The 18811-nt window shown below is 28.0% G+C and overlaps 1 protein-coding gene across 4 annotated transcripts; it reads left to right on the forward strand.

Moving 5' to 3' along the window:
- The first annotated feature begins 7107 nt into the window (after positions 1 to 7107).
- LOC127239466 (protein DETOXIFICATION 24-like) lies at positions 7108 to 15459 on the forward strand. 4 transcript variants are annotated; one of them, XM_051257631.1, is made up of 9 exons: positions 7108 to 7240; positions 9318 to 9561; positions 9659 to 10200; positions 10758 to 10844; positions 10931 to 10987; positions 11062 to 11300; positions 12218 to 12336; positions 15063 to 15149; positions 15245 to 15459. In XM_051257631.1, exons 2-9 carry the CDS (start codon positions 9322 to 9324, stop codon positions 15305 to 15307), a joined length of 1434 nt encoding a protein of 477 aa, XP_051113588.1. In that variant the 5' UTR covers positions 7108 to 7240; positions 9318 to 9321; the 3' UTR covers positions 15308 to 15459. The 4 variants fall into 4 exon arrangements, with proteins under 4 accessions (XP_051113588.1, XP_051113587.1, XP_051113590.1 ...); XM_051257630.1 differs by having other exon boundaries at positions 7147 to 7240; positions 9315 to 9561; XM_051257633.1 differs by having other exon boundaries at positions 7147 to 7240; positions 9315 to 9553.
- Positions 15460 to 18811: the final 3352 nt, after the last annotated feature.

Raw genomic sequence — 18811 nt, forward strand, 5'->3', positions numbered from 1 at the left:
CTGAGGATCTCATTTATATATTACGGGAGGGGATCCTCAGCATCACCCCTCCCTGCCCCACTCTCAGCATCCACTACAAGAAATTATCAATTTTGTAACGAGATTTTTTCGTTACTACATTCATTTTTTCTGTTACTAATGATATTAGAGACGGAATTAGAGATGAAATTACATTAGCTACGTGAACTTTAGAAACGAAATTTCGTTACAAATATACTAATTCTTTTGTAGTGATCATCACATACCCACATATAGATACATTGGTGTGTATCTATAAAGTTGATACACACCCATGTATCTATACAAGGGTGTGTGTGGGGCCGGAGGAGATGATATTGAAGATCCTATTTATATATTACGGGAGGGAATCCTCAGTATTACCCCTCCCTACCCCACTTTCAACATCATTACACACTTATATATCTATACATGGGTGTGTGTGGGGCAGGGATAAGATGATACTAAGGATCCAATTTATATATTACGGGAGGGGATCCTCAGCATCACTCCTCCCTGCCCCACTCTCAGCATCATCACACACCCATGTATAGATACATATGTGTGTATCTATAAAGTCTATACATGGGTGTGTATCTATAAAGTTGATACACACCCATGTATCTATACATGGGTGTGTGTGGGGCAGGGAGGGGATGATGTTGAGAATCCCATTTATATATTACGGGATGGGATTCTCAGTATCACCCCTCCCTGCCCCACTTTCAGTATCATCACACACCCATATATGGGTGTGTGTGGGGCTGAGAGAGGATGATGCTGAGGATCCCATTTATATATTACGAGAGGGGATCATCAACATCACCTTTCTCTGCTCCACTCTCAGCATCATTACACACCCATGTATAGATACATGAGTGTGTATCTATAAAGGTGATACACACCCATGTATCTATACATGAGTGTGTGTGAGGCATGGAGGGGATGATGCTGAGGATACCATTTACATGTTACTAGATAATCAAGTTTCATATCACACAATTTTTTTTTATATTGTCTCTTTTGCCTAGTTGGTCAACACGCACGTGTCCAGTTCTGGAATCGACATGCACGATTTGTATCTATCGTTTCTACAGTGCCATTTAATAAAACTTTTAAAAAATAAACAAATATGAGAAAAAAATAATTAAAATTTGTATTAGGTTTGTTCCTCTAATTATTTTTTTACACGATTTTCAATATATATAGTATACTATATTTTATTATCTTACAAAAAATCAATATTTAATATAAAATATATTTTTTTTTCTATTATGTATACAATTCCCTATACATCAGATAAAAAATATATTTCAAATTAAAATTACTAAACAAACAAACAATATTTAATATACAATAATTAGTTTTATTAATAAATTTCATAATGACTTGTTAATCATACTTTGTTTAAATTCTCATATCTACAGTAACATACCCAAATTACATGGGAGTATATTAGGTTAGTGTGAATTATATTTGTTCATTTAGTGCTTTTTTATACACATCTTAAAAAAAAAAAATCTTCTTTCTTTCCTTCCGATATGTTTAATTAGTAACAAAAAATAATTATTCATTCGTCTCATATTTATTTATCAATTTGTTTTTTGCTCGAAGTTTTAAAAATATTGATAATATATTAGGGTGAATAAATATAAAAATAAAAAGACTAAATTAACTTTATTAGTATTGTATTCTCTTTGTCCCACTTAATTTGTCCATTAGTTCTATTTTCGTTCGTCCCACTTAATTTGTCAACTATTTCTATTTCCGTTCGTCTTAGTTAATTTGTCATTTCTTTTTTTAGAAATACAATTATACACTTTAATCACATTTTAAAATTCATAATTTATAATATTTTTGATTATATTATTTAATCATCTTAATCTTAATTTAAAATTATTTTTATTAAATTATAATTATTTTTACCAATACGCTTTTTAATTACTCACTAATTATAGTATACCTAAAAGTCCGTGCCTAATCTAAATGAGACAAATTAGCTGGGACGAAGGAAGTATGATATAAATGTAATGACATTTATGTAATATATTGTAAATTGAAATGATATTTGTAATCTTAGGTAGATAGTACAATTACTAAAAAATAAAATGAATACTTTATTATGAAACGAATCAAAGTAAAAAAATAGATAGATTGTTAAGTACGGTATTACAATGTGTCTAAATTGGAGGATTTCTCTTTAGCCCTAAAGGCCCGAATTAAAAAAATTACTACACAAGAAAGCCTGGGAAAGGCTTGGTGAAGCCAGCGAAGTCGGAGCAAATTATTTTCTCCGCTGCAATGGATGTTTCAGTAATAAAAATGTATTCATTGTTGTGCTATACATAAAATAAAAAGCCTCATTGCAAATACAGATTTGGACACCTCAGCGACACATTATGTATGAGGCTTTTTTAACAAATTTCCATTGCATATGCTCTCGATGAGTACTAATAATAATAAATTATGATATTTTTTTTATTATGTTTTGGAAAAAAATTAATTTTGCTATCAATATAACTAAGATTAATCAATTTTGGTTCAAATATAAAAAATTCATCAATTTTGGTTTCAATATAACAAATTTTAATAAATTTCAGTCCCAAAAATATAAAACTAACATAAATTGCTTATGTGGACATAATGAAATTCATGTGGCAGCTGATCTGGACATAACACGACTGGGTATAATCCAACACGCCCGTGTATATCTCAATCATCATTTGCCTAGTCGCAATTGTGTTCCTACATGATCGTGTGGAAAATAGAACCCTTATTGTGGAACGGATGGAGCAATTGTTTTGTAAACAAAAGGATTGTTGATTTTTGGTGCATTGGGAGGTGTGGCAAAAATCAAATAGTCACCATTGATCTTCTTGTTTTATTATCTTTTGATTCTTTGAGGCATTTTCATCGAACACATTCGGGGCTTAAATTAAAAGCATGGTCTTATTTACATATTTTTTTATAATTTTCTATTTCAATATTTCCAATCAAACAATAACACCATTCCTTGTATCCATCCACAAACATGCTTTAAAAATATACACGGCCATATATTGTACACGGCCATGTTATGTCCAGATCAGCTGCCACATCGATTCCGTTAGGTCCACATCAACAATTTATGTTAGTTTTATAATTGTGGGACTAAAATTGATTGAAATTAGTTATATTAAGACCAAAATTGATGAATTTTTTATATGAGGACCAAAATTAATTATTCTTGAATGATGTTGTTGATAATTTTAAAGTAAAAATTTATTAGTTTATTCAAATTATTTTCGATCAAATCTCTTTCCTCCGCATTAAATTTCTTTCTTCCAACTCTACAAAAAATACTTAAATATTTATATTTATATTTATATAAAAATTATTTATTTTTAAACTTCAAAAATTTTAAATATTAGTATATATTATTTTGTAAAAAATAAAATTTTATACTCTCTCCGTCTCATTGAAAGCTAATGTTACCATTTTCCATTTTCGTCCGTCCCAAAACAAGATTATCATTTCCTAATTTAGTAATTGTACTATTTACTTCACATAATAAATACTCTTTCAACTTACAATATATTACACAAATGTCATTACTTTTATATTACACTGTACTAATAGGGGTATTTTTATATTTTTTTACTATAATATATATAATACTAATATTCAAAAATCTACGTGTAAAAAGCAAATGTCACTCTTGTTACGGAATAGAGGAAGTATAATATAAAATAATAAAAATAAAAATACAAATATTAAAAAAATAAAATAAAATAGAAAAGTACACATCTCATTAGTATCTATCCGTAAAATTTTTTTATTTTTTTTATTTTTTTTTAAATTTTAATATCTGACATTACATCTTACTTGGGTATTTCCTATACCCATTTACGCTTGCTCTTAATCTTACTTAATATTAAGGGGTTTTTAAGAAAGAGTTTTTTTAACATATTTTAAATTAGTTGTTTAACCGTTTAAAAAATTAATTTATATATTTGATAAATTAGTTTTTTAAAATAATTTTTTGGATCCAAAAAATTAATTTTTAAAAAGTTAATAAACTCAACTTTTTGAAATATTTTTTTCATTTAAATTTTATTTATTTCTTATTTACTCTTAAAAACTAATTTTTTATTTTATACATATAAATATATTTTTATTGCAGTATTTATTAATTATATTTAATTTATTAAATTATAAATTATGTTTGTAAATTTAAAATAATTAGTATTATTAATTATTATATATAAATTATTTTATTTGTAAAATATATAAATCTATTAAAATTAAATCAAATAGAAAAGATAAATATTTAATTTATTTATATATTTTTAATTATATAAATTTTACATTAAAATATAATAAACAACAATTATCAAAATAAATATATATCCGTAAGATTTATTATTTTATATTTTATACAATTTTTCAACAAAAAATTATTACTATTTTTTTAATAAAAATATTTTTCTCAAATCTAAAATATAAAAATAAAAATTTTAGAATATTTTTATGGATTTTAATAATTAGTAACAAAAATTCTCATAATTTTTAAACTAAAATCAACAAAAATTAAACATTTTAAAAAATAACATATCAATGTCCTTAATTGTTATTTTACGTATAAACAACTAATGTCAAACAGTTATTTTACCAAACATTTTAATACAATCAGCTAATTGAATCAGTTAAAAGCTATCAGGTAATTGCCAAACGCACCCTTAATGATAAAGATTTTAATATAAGGAGGGTGTTTGGAAAACAACTTTTTGAAAATCTTTTAGCTTATTGAACAAGTTTTAGCTGTTTGATTAGTTAAAAAGTTAATTTATATGTTTGGTAAATTAGTTTTTTGAAAGAACTTTTTGGATCGAAAAACCTCAACTTTGAAAAACTCATCTACCCAATGTTTTGAAAGAGCTTTTTCATTTTAATTTTAGTTATTCCTTATTTACCCTTAAAACTTAATTATTTATTTTATACATGTAACTATATTTTTTATAGCAGTATTTATTAATTATTTTTAATATATTTAATTTATTAAATTATATTTTTATTTTTGTAAATTTAAAATAATTACTATTATTAATTATTACATGTAAATTATTTTATTTATAAAATATATAAATTTTTAAAACTAAATTAAATAGAAAAAACAAATGTTATTAATTTATTTATATATATTAAAAAAATAATTAACGTAATAAAAATATATATACGAAAAATTTATTATTTTATATTTTACATAATTTAATAAAAAATTATTATTTTTTAGTAAAATTAATTTTCTCAGATCTAAATAATAAAAATAAAAATAAATATTTTATAATATTTTTATAATTTTCAATAATTAATAACAAACATTTTAATACAAACCGCTAATTGAATCAATTAGTCAAATTAGCTAATTGAATCAGCTAACAACTAATTGAATTAGCTAACAACTAAAAACTATCACCTAATTGCCAAACACACCAAGGATAAACATGTAATTTAATAAAAAAACAATCAACACTACTGAACTACACATGATCTTTTTTCATATAAAAAAAACAAAACATGTTATTGATCTCATCATGTCAACATATCATATAAACACATGCATTATATATTTTGGATAATGCATTATATATTGTATTATAAAATATTATAAATATTTTATAATAATATATTCTCTTTGTCCCTTAATAATCTATCTATTTTTTCATTTTGGTCCGTCTCATAATAAAGTATCAATTTTTTTTTTTTTAATAATTGTATTATCTACCTAACATTACAAATACCCTTCCAATTTACAATATATTCCACAAATGTCATTACCTTTATATCATACAATACTAATAGGGTTAATTTAGTCTTTTTACTTTTATTTCTACTATATCCCAATAGTCCCAGTGTGGCTGATCATCCTCTCGAACTTCTGATTTCAAACCAGAAAAGAGAAAGAAAGGACTAGCAGCCGAAAGCGACTTCCAAATAAAATCGAATTCTTATTTTTTTGATAGGAATCATCTCAATAAAAGAAATTGGGACCGATTAGCCAGTCTGCTTTGGTCTTTAGGGCTTCAGGGACCCGCACTATGAGCAAGCTGCGCGAAAAATCGCTCTAAACCCGGCAAGGAAGATAGGTAAGAAAGATAGGTAAGGAAGTTACGTAAGGAAGATAGATAGGGTACACGACAGAGTGTACTCTATCAACAGATTAAGAGAACCATTCTAATACTAATGTTTTTAAAACTTCATGAAAAAAGCAAATAAATATATATATATATATATATGAGATGGAGATATTATAATATATGTTGATTACTTTTATGTAATATGTTGACACGATCAAATCAACACTATATTAATTTGATTGGATCAACATCGGATTCGCAGCGATCAAAAAGATACATTCATAAAAAAAATACAAAGGGAACAAATCTATTAATTTATTCTACCTTTATATTAATATATCATTACCTTTTGTTCTTACATATCCAATCAAATGACATAATTATCGGAGCGAGTATAATATATAATATATACACTAAAAAAAATATATACAAAGATTAACAAAATTACACAAAATATTATTTAATCTTGTAATTTTATAATTGTTCGCATTTTATAACAAAAATACTTAAAATTATAAAATATAAACAAACTTTAATTGGTTTGTAATTTGAAATTTATTAGATGAAATATTATATTTGAGTTTTCATTTAAATGATATTTCCATGCCATAATTTATCACGAATTCGAGATCTAAGATTCTGAGACAATGTTAAATGAAGTAAATGACCGTCTAAGCTAAAAGTTCAAGTTTTTAGGAATAAACATTACTTATTTATTTATTTACGAACGAGAGTCAACCAACAAAGATATATATTTACTTGTGGGATTTGATTTTTGGTTTTACTATCGAAAACATTAAATTACATATCTTTTTATTATATTATAAATAAATTAAATTTTATATTCAAAATATTATATCAATACATATTTATATCCCATTAAACAATTAATTTAATTTAAAATTTCACTATTCAAAATCAAAACTCAAAACTAAAATCTTATAAGTAAACACAAACGCTAGTTTTGAAATCGAAAAAAACAAACCCTTTTATCTTGACACGTTTGTTATTTATTTATTTGCTATCATCTATTAGAGAAAGAAACAAGTCCACGACTCTTATAAGATAGTGCTAGTAAAAGGCCTCTCCTCTCCTCCATATCTCCATCTTCAACAAGTAAACTAAAGGTATGCACTCTCTAACCTAATTAATTCTTCACTATTTATTTTTTATTTTTTATATTTTTTTTATAACGTGAAAATTCGCAGCCACTATCCGAAAGTGTGGATAAAATCCCGATTTTGATTAATTTCTCTCATCACTTCTTGCTTTACTTTTCTTCCTCTAAATCTTCCTTCCACCATAGAAATGGTGATTCGTTGTCATCATCGTCTTATTATTATTAGAAAAAATTGCCCATTATCCATACATGATTTGAGAAGTTTGCATCATTTTCATTCATGATTTAGAAATACATGAAACCCCGTCGTGTTTCTAAATTATTACATCTGTCAGGAGTTTTGTAATATTTTTGAAAATACGGTATTTTGAAAAGATTCTGTGTAATATTTTTTAAATTACAAAGAAAAATAATGCAGAAGAGAGAAAGTATATTCAATTATTTTTTTTATTTTAAATATTGAAATATTAATTATCATAAAATGTTTATCAAGGTAGCGGAAATAATTTTTTAAAAACTTGTGTTGATTGGTGATAAAAAAAAGAAAAAAAAAATTATTTAGTGGTTGAACAAACTGCAAAAAGCCAAATTTGTGTTCTTTCATTATTCACTGCCAAAAAGATGTTCTTTGCTTGATTGCATATTTCTTAGGACAAAACCAATAAATTGCCATTGGTTGTCTGATGTAATTTAGCAAAGCAAGAAAACGACAATCATGGCAGTGTTGAATATTACTTTATATATAGTACAATTATTGAATCTTGAAAATTAATTTTATTTACAACCAATTTGCATTCGACCATTGCTTACATATACACGTGAACGACAGATTTTTTTTCATATTTTATATACTCCCTCCGTCCCAGAAGTAAGTATTTATTTATTTTTTGCAAGTAGTTTTAGAAATATTAGTATTATAATAAATTAGAAATGACTAAAATAACCTTATTAGTATGCGTGATATAAAGATAATGACATTTGTGTAATATATTGTAAATTGTAAGGGTATTTGTAATATTAAGTAGATAATACAGTTACTAAAAAAAAGGAAATTGATATTTGTTATAGGACGGACTAAAATGGAAAAATAGATACTTTGTCATAGGACGGAGGAAGTATATATATATATATTTATGATTTTTTAATTAATTTATTATATTTAATTATTATTTGGTCAACTGCATCTGCATTAGCACCCCATTTCTTATCAATGCAATTAAAAAATTCTGCAAAATATAATATGATATCGAAACTATGGACTAAAAAAGTCTACACTGAATTAAAAAATCTGTCCCAAAACTGGTGAACGATTTTAATTGCATTAACTTCAATTTTTCCTAACACATTTAAATTTGTTTCTACAATACTATTTAAGTCATTAAGTTTGAGAGGATGGTAGGTATGTTTTATATTTAAATTGTTTATTTTAGGATTATTTAGATTAAGTTATTATTTAATTATATTAATAATTATGCTATGTTTTATTTTTTTCCCGTCCGTTAAACTTATATGTAATATATTTATAATAAATAATTTTATTCATTCGTAATTTTATTACTATAATAAATAAATAATAACCATTTTGAGACTAATTTTTTTTTATTACCCCTGTAATAAAATTTTTATATTATTCTACTTTATTTGTTACTTATCTCACTTTTATATTAAAATATTATTATTTTTTAAGTATAAAAAGCTCGGATGAAGAAAGTAAATTATTATCTATATATCCGATATGGATTAGGCCTCTTTCTGATATTTTATTAATGAAATGTACACTTCTCCAAATTTCAAAGGCTGATTTGTCAGTATATTTTTACTAATTTGATACTATACTTTTTTTTTTATCGCAGAAGTAACCGGTGAAAATAAAAAAAATAACAAAATGATAATTTTACTATTTTGATATTTTGAGAGATAAATTAATATAATTATATTTTTTAAAAAAATTAATTTTACATTAAAAATTTAAATGAAACGTGGAGCTCGGGGGGCTCGTGCTCTCTCGAGCCCCTTCTTAGATCCGCCACTGTCTTTGATCGAACTAAATCTACACTTGCTATGTTATGCATGAATGACAGTAGCAGCATGAGCATGGAAGAGAGTCTTCTGAGCTCGAAATCGGAGCAGCTGCGAAGCTTAAAGACCGAAGTTTGGGTTGAGTCGAAGAAAATATGGAGAGTTGCAATGCCAAGTATAATCTCAAGAGTTAGTTCATTTGGTACACTTGTTGTTACACAATCATTCATCGGGCACGTAAGCTCGTTAGATCTTGCTGGCTACGCGCTTGTCCAAACATTAATCGTGCGATTCATCAACGGTATTTTGGTAAAACACTCTTTGTTTCATCAAATTTACGATCATTGAATACCAAAAAAAAAAAGAAAAAGGGTTTTGTTCTTATAGAATGATGTTTCGATGATAGCTTGGAATGTCGAGCGCGACAGAAACTCTTTGCGGCCAAGCATACGGCGCCAAACAATACCACATGATGGGAATATACTTGCAAAGATCATGGCTCATTGATCTCATCACTCTAACTATTCTTCTTCCTATCCTAATCTTCGCGGCGCCAATATTTAAAATGCTCGGTCAGGATCCGAGTGTCTCGGACTCTGCTGGATATATTTCTTTGTGGTTTATACCTTTCACTTATGGCATCATCTTCAGCCTCACCATACAGATGTATCTACAAGCGCAGCAGAAGAATGCGATAATTGCTTGGCTAAGTGTGCTGCAATTCGTCGTCCATATCCTGTTGTCTTGGCTATTTACGAATATTTTGGGGCTTGGAGTTGCCGGCGCCATGGTTGCGCTGTCGATATCTTCTTGGCTCGTCGTTTTGGGAGAGTTTGTGTACATTTTTTGTGGATGGTGTCCCAACACTTGGAAAGGATTGTCCATTGCGGCCGTGAAGGACTTGATTCCGGTCATGAAGCTATCAATATCATCGGGTGTGATGGTTTGGTAAATGCCTCTGTTTATACAGATACTATTGAAATTTTTGTCACTGTTTATCTATAGTAAGTTTTTAAAACATCTTATCGAATATATATCTTTTGGGAATTGTCACTGATTTGAAAAAGTCAGCACTATGCTGAATTGCTGAAATTTTCAAATTAGCACCTATAATATATAAAAAAAAATACATGTTCTTATTACATACAACGCATGTTATGTTTAGAAATATACGTATGTTGTATAAGAGTATGCATGTGCTAAAATTGTGTTGTATGTGACTATAGCATGCGCTGTATTTATATTATATTAATATAAGAGATATGCTGCCAGAAGTACTACAATGTCCTGTTTGTTATTATGTAGTGCTGAATTTTAAATTCAGCAGTGTAGTCCCGCCATATTTTTTTTTACAAAGTATCACATTATATACTTATTTTTTACTATTTTGAAAACTTTTCAAAACTTCAAAATTCCAAAGCGCTCTGTCTAAACGAAGTATCATCAGCATTCATTTTTGCTTGATCAATCACTTCATTAATTTTTGGTTTGGATGTTCTTTGTAGTTTGGAGCTGTGGTACTATGCAATATTGGTGTTAGTCGCGGGCTACATGAAAAATGCCGAGATCGCCATAGCTGCCTTTTCTGTTTGGTAAAAAAGCTCACTTTAAATCTGTTAGTTCTCCATCTAGTGGTTCGAAAACTTCATTTTTTTTTTTTTTTCGTATAAACTTTCAGCCTTAACATCACCGGCTGGATAGTGAATCTCTTTGTCGGATTAATGGGCGCCGCGTGGTTAGTATACACACTGAACTGTTCTTGTTTAACTCCAATCGAGTATGTGGTGATCACTTCTTAATTAAGAACAGTGTGCGCGTGGCGAATGAATTGGGGCGAGGAGATGCAAAGGCAGTAAAGTTTTCGATCAAAGTTGTGATGGGCACAGGAGTGGTGATAGGGGTTCTCCTTTGGGTGCTTTGCTTGTGCTTTGGCAACAAGCTCGGACACTTGTTCAGTGACGATGAGGAAGTTGTGGAGCTCGTGGGAGATCTTTCCGTCCTGCTCGCTAATACGGTTTTGCTTGGCAGCATCTTCCCATTGCTCTCAGGTTATATAAGATTCAACTCATGATATATATATATATCTCGAAAAATCTTTAAATTTTATTTGAAGTATGTCGCTTTTGACTACTCGGCCACTCTCCACTTCCTCGGCCGAGGCCCCCTCAATTGGTTCTATATGGTTGGGGGCTCAACATGTCAATCAAAAAGGTTAACGATTTAATTGAAGGAAATTAAAACAATTAGCTTAGCTAGCTTTCCGAGAGGATTTAGTTATAATTCATCTGTATTTTGAAAAATCTGCATCATAATTGCTCATAATTTAGAAATTGCATTCGGTTCATTTGTATCTTGGAAAAACATTGTACATAGTTTTTAAAAATTGCATTATACTCCCTTATGTTCTCGAAAATATTGCACAAAATTCCCTCGAAAACACAAAGAGTTTCATACAATTTCTGAATCATAGGCCCCCTCAATGAGTTCTAATTCATTGAAGGGTTGTGCCTTTATCAAACAAGTCAATAAAAAAGCTTAAAGATTTAATTAAATCTTTAAGCTTTTTTATTGACTTGTTTGAAAGTGAAATTAAACAATTAGCTTAGCTAGCTATCCAAGAGAATCTAGTTATAATTCATCCCTTCGAAATCTGCACCATACTTTTTGAAGATTTAAAAACTGACGAAACTTACTCTTGCTTTAGAAAATATTGCATATAATTCCTTAAAAATTGCATGAGTTTCCATTGTAATTTTGAAAATATTACACAAAATCTCATAAAAAAGGTAATTTGTGCAACCTTTTCGAGAATGCGAAGAAACTTAATGCAGTTTCAAAAAATTACAAAGAAAAATCGTAAATATTTTTCAAAACACAAGTGAATTATAAGCAATTTTGTTACATATCTTTAAAATACATTCTTCGTTTTTGTTGAGGTATATATCGCTTGTTGATGGATGTGCAGGTGTGGCAGTCGGAACTGGTTTGCAGACAAAGGTTGCCGTTATTAATTTCATATGCTTCTACGTCCTCGGATTGCCAATAGGCATTGTTCTCGGATACGTCGTACATCTTCAAGTTAAGGTAACTCTATGTGAATTAATTGAGTTAAGCTTATTGTGCTATATATATGTGCTGAAATCAATTTTTTTTTTTTTTTTTTTCTACAAGTTTGAGAGTTCTAACCAAGATATGTTTATAGAGCATGCTAAAATTGTTGACACCATGAACTCATAGCTAAATTAACCCTACTAAACTAATTTATATGTGATCGAAAACTAACCAACAGTATTAATAACTTATATTCCCTCCGTCCCAAACAAGGTGCAACATTTGCTTTTGGCACGAGTTTTTAGGTGGGTAGTATTAAGTAAGATAATTTAGAAATTAAGTGATGTGATGGAGAGACAAATATATATTTTATTTTTTTATTTGGATGACGTGAGAGGATAAAATGTGGGGTGGGGATTAAATATAATTAATTATTTCCTATTTTGGAAATGTTACATGGTGTTTGGGACATACCAGGAAATGTTACAGGGTGTTTGAGAGGGAGGGAGTAGTAGATATAGTCTGCTGACCAAAAATCCTTAGATAAGTGAATAGTAAAAAGTTGAAATTGAATAATTGTTTGATTTGATATAAATAAAGATTGATGTGATATTTTGAATGTAAAATAGATTTATAGTATAATAAAAAAAATAGAAATATAATTGTTTGATTTGATATTTTTGAAAAAAAAAAATCGGTAATAAAAATTTGTAGTAAAACCCAAGAATACATAATCTCCAACCCAATATGTAGGTCCAAGGACTTTAAAATCAGGGGTTAAGATTTATATGTCAATAAAATGTGGTTGGTGAGATGTCGATGATAAGTTGAAGATAAGCTTCCAGTCACAACCTGCAGATTGGTCATCACCTTCACTTCACTCACACCAACTGCATTTAATTACGTTTTGAGCTGCATTGTTTAACGTATTATTGGTAGAGACATGTCCACACGTGGATGGAAGTGGTATGGTTTGGTTTGGTATGGTATACTGAAATTTTACGCTAGTAATATGAAAAATGTCATATCGATATACAAAAAGTTATAGTATAAAAATTTTTATACTGATATTGCATCGACTTTTTAGTATACCGGTATACCCCGTATAAAAAATTATTAATATAAAGCAAAATGGCCAGTATACCAAAAGTATTGAAATATGTACCAAAAACAACTAAAGATATAAAAAATTATCATAAAAATAAAAATATATTAATATTTTTTATTTAATTCTAATGTTTAATTATTTTTTTATTTGGTATTCCGGTATATGTAATACTAATATATACTAAATTTTGGTATGGTAACAATATGCCGTGAACAATATATATACAAAATTTCATATTTTTACAAAACTTAAAATTTATGGTATCATATCGAAAATTTTGGTATATAAAAAATACTATAGTTTTGATATTTTTTCAAATAGTACGTACAATATAGTTTATTTTCGATATATATATTTTTTTTATATCTAGATCTGATATCATTATCTAAGACACACCATAAGGACTACTAGGAGACCTAATATCAAGGATTGACATTTATGTCCCAAATTCTCGGCTATAGTCCGTCCTGTCTATGCAAACTCCTTGTTTTATACGGTGTGCCGGACCTATCAGCTCCCGGGCACGTTACACTTGGCCTAAGCCTAAGTTTTTTATGATCTATCAAGATGGCTTAAATGGTAGCCAGAAGGAGGAGCCATTCCCTATTGAGTTGGCACGTGGATGTTAATTAGCCTTCAGGATTCATAAGTGTTTTTGGCTTTTTTGCATCAAGATGTCCAACATGTCATTTGTGTAGAACCTTAGAAAACATACAAAAAAATTAAATATTTAAATAATAAATTAAATTCCATATTTTTGTAAAATTGGAAATTTTCAATTCTAAAAAAATTATAAAAATTAAATAGTATACATAAATCAACAAATAAACGTATTGTATCATTTTTTCTCTATTTTTATGCATATAATAGAAAAATAAAAATAGAGATTGAAAATTGATCTATTTTCCAAGTTTGATTTTTTTGATAAAAAAAAAGATAAATAAACATTTCTATTTTTTCTATTTTTATTTCTATGTAACATCATTAAACTCATCGAGATGTGCTTGAATAGATGGGCCTTTAGGTATATGTAGACATTAAAGATGCTCCTTTAGCTCGAGAATGCTACAATGTATTCCTCCGTGTCTTGAGTTTAATCTTGTTGAGATATTTTAGATTTAGATTTAGATTTAATTTAATATTTGTTTAGATTAGTTTATTTTAAATTTGGTAAGTTTAGATTACTATTTAATTTTATCCATAGGTAGAGTTGTTTTGATTAGAGTCTATCGAATTTGTTTCACGACTCATATACATATAAGCTCTTATTTTGATGATAAATATAATGAAAATTTTCAGTTTTCACAACTATTATTGTCAAAGTAGAGTAGAATTGAAATAAGCATACAAGAAAGATAAAAACAACTAATTAAGATAATTTTAAGTAGACGGTTGCTTAGCGAGATGATAAAATCACTTACCAATAAGGTAAAGAAAATGATGAGAACATTCACATTCAACACATAATTTTCATCAGCTCAAGGCTTTCATTTACGACTAAATTATATACCAAAGATAATCCTACTTCACTATCCCTATTGAAAAGTCTAATTTAGTTCATATGAACTTTTACCGAATTTTGGATTGCAATCGTAGTTTTGCTTTGATTTTCAAGTATTTATTGAAGTTGAGATGGTATATATATGAGCAGGGCATCTGGGGTGGACTTCTGGTGGGAGTTGGATGTCAGACAAGTTTACTTAGCTTCTTGATTTGGAGGACAAATTGGGAGAATGAGGTCTGAATGTACAGTTAATTACACATCAGTCACTGCAATGCAATCCATATATATATCTAAACATGTTGATTAATGTTTATCTATATTTGACACAGGTCTCAAAAGCTTCAGAACGTTTAGATAAATGGAATCTGAGATCACCAAATGGAAGCAATTGATGAAAGGAATCGAAAGCTCGGAAACAAGTATAGGTGATCGATAGGTTCATTTCTTTTGGCATTTGCAACAAAAATCTGATAAAATTGTGAATCCATTTATGTGTTTGATCACTTTTTATTTTACATTTTTAATTAATATCTTGTGTCTTTCATGATGTTTGCATATGCTCAAACATAATCCAATTTGTGCAAAACATATATTTCGAAGGAAAGCATATAATGCAAAATGGTTTGCTTTCAAAGTACTAACATAATTGATTAAACCGCTATATCTAGAAATACATTAATTAGTCGCTGTTGAGATATTTTATATATTCAATTTTAGATTTAGTAGATTTATTTTTAAATTTGATCTTATTTATAGATTAGATTACTTAGATTTGAGTTTAACGTATTGTGTATGTATAAGCTCTTATTTTGATAATCAATAAGACAATTTCGTTATTTTTCCTCAAAATTTCTAACAATCGACATGCCTAGATTTATAATCTAGCTAGAACAAGGGTAGATAAAATATTTGAGCCCGCTAGAACTATCAAACCGTATTTTAGGTTAGCCGAGGAAATCATGTTCAAATATAAACACCCTATAGATATGTGTTTAGTTAGATTCAGTTCACTTTTATTTTTTAATATTTTTTAGTTAGCTAAAAAAATTTAGTTTATTTATATTATTTTATTTAAAAATTATATTAATAGTTATATTAGATAAATTAAATATTTTTAATATTATATTAATATTTTGACACAATTAATTATATATACAATTATAGTTCGATTTGACTAGGTTGAAAAGTTGCAAATATTTTCCGTCAATTTCAAATTTTAATTTTTTTTTGGATATTTTTTTATATAGTTGGTTATGATCGAATTATCTACTAATAATAAAAGTAGTTATCTGTAATATAAATTGTGATGATTCTTCGCACTTTGATAGAAATTGTTTTAAAAAATAAAATAATATATAACAGTAATAAAAAAAATAATAATGCACAAGTGAATTAGCCAAGATTGTATTTTATGTATTTGATGTTAAAACAAATTTAATTCGATCATAGTTGTCTCTTATATAAATATATATATATTAATATGATATTTTAAATTTAAAATTAAATTTAATGTTATAATAAATAAAAAATAAATATTTGAATTAATATTTTTAGAATTTTTTATTGAAATAATAAGAACCCCCCCCCCAACCAATAACATCCTTAAATATACAATTGTATTATTATTAGTTCATGTAGAAAAATATTTGCCATTTCTATGGAGAGAATGAAGATAATTTTATTTTTTCAAATTTCTATTATAATCAAGCATATAACAACTTAATTTATTCTCCTTAATTTAAAATTTAAAACACTCGTAAATTTAGAAAGTGAAGGAATTCGGGCATCCAACCTAAAACTAATTGGTGGCCTTCAGCCTTTACTCTTATATAATAGGAGAGTTCTCACGTATTTAGCAATGTGGGACAATATTCAACAGCTTATTCAAAATTAACGCATGCCTATTAAGGGTAATTCAAAATTAGAATTAACATACCAACATACTCCCCTTAATTCTAATGTTGAAGAGGGGTAACTTGAAGCATCTCTCAACTTAATAAAGGTTTTAAGCTTCAGCATTTTGGTAAATACACCGGCTACTTGATCCTCGGATCTGCAGTACTCCAATCGAATTATTTTCTTATCAACGTGATCTCTAATGAAATGGTAACAGATATCAATATGTTTTCTTCTTCTATATGTGACAGGGTCTTTTGCCAACTTTATTACAGAAGTTTTGTCAATGAATATCCTTATTGAACATTTCATTGGAAAACCTATAAAATTTAACGATGACTTTAACCATAAAGCTTGGCATCTACCTGAAGTACCTGCAACATACTCAGTTTCACAAGTCAAAATCGCCATAATGGTTGCTTTTTCAAAGACCATGAACAAACCGTGTCGCTGAAAAAAAATAAAATAATAACCACTTGTGCTCTTACAATTGTCCAAATCTCCATTTCAATCACTGTCCGAATAACCAATAAGCTCACATTTACACATTCTTAGATAAAATAGTCTATTCCCTTCACATACTGCATAATTCTCTTCAAAACTTGAAAATAAAATTCTCTTGGCGACTCCATATATCTAACTAGGCCAACAACATAAGAGATGTCGGGTCTAGTACATGTTAGGTACCTCAAGCTCCCTACAATTTTCTTGCAATAGACGGCACTTAGAGGCAGCTCTAAAAATTTCTAATATGCCTAGGAATTATATGTTATTACTCATTTGCTCTGATCTGATATATATGTTTGGGTAATTTTTAGTATTTTCAGTTGTCAATTGGACAAAAATGCCCCTTTCGAAAGCTAAGAAGAAAAGGCGAAAGTCATATTCGCGACTCGTGAAGGTTTTGCAAGGTCAGGTGTTCATGACTTGGGAAGTCAGCTAAGAGTCGACAATTGCAATGAAAAAATTAGTCAAAGTTTAGCTTGAATTACCCTCCTAAGGCTGCAAAATCAGAATTACCCTCCTTATGAATGGATGTTTGCAATTTAACTGCCGGATGGATGCTAGTGTCAATAACCCCCAATCTTCTACAAGCTCTACCGGCGGCTATAAAAAAAGGAGTCGATGTCAGTCATTTGTAAAAATCAACAACGCACACTCCAACACATTTCATTTATGTAGATTGGAATCTTATTGCTCCATATTTACATTTCTGATATAGTTAAGTTTACTATTCTATTGTAATCGCAATCAATATTTTGTAGCAAGTAGCAAAATATCATTATTAGCTATAGATTTTGTGATGATCCGGTCAAGTCAGCAGGTGTTGATTTGACTGGTTTAGTATATATCATAAAGTGATTAGGCATGTGTTTATACATATCACATCATATATCATTATAAAATAGTATATGTTAGTTATAATATAATATAATATATATTGTAATATAAATATGCTGAAATATTTATAAATATATGTTGGTCACCTCCACAATGCTGATCAGGACAAATTAGCACAATAGTGACTTGATCGAATCAGCACCTGATCCATGTCCACCATTATTGTTTATTTCTTTCCATAATATTTATATGAAAAGTTCTTATGTCAATATTCTTTTTCCTTTCACTCTACTTTATAGTTATATTCCAATATATTTCAATTCAAGTAAATTTAATTCAATTAATGTAAATGCTTTCATTTTCATAGATTTACTCCATAAATTATTGAAGATTCAATTATTCAAGAATAAGGCATCAATCCTCCAATTATTTCATTTTCCAAGCTATCCCAAAACTGAAATGGGAAAGAAATATTAATTTACATTGTAGATTTGTTAGTAAAAGGAATGAAATATTAGTCATTGTCATTGTTTGAATTTATTAATTTTGGTATAAATAACTAAAGGATAAAAAAGAAGGAATACAAATATATTTGAGTACCACGTCTATAAGAATCCACCCTAATCAATATGTTTGTCCTTAAATAAGATTAATAAGTC

Source organism: Andrographis paniculata, unplaced genomic scaffold (genome assembly GCF_009805555.1).
Source record: "Andrographis paniculata isolate CXL003 unplaced genomic scaffold, ASM980555v1 Contig77END, whole genome shotgun sequence".
In the NCBI taxonomy this organism is placed as follows: domain Eukaryota; kingdom Viridiplantae; phylum Streptophyta; class Magnoliopsida; order Lamiales; family Acanthaceae; genus Andrographis; species Andrographis paniculata.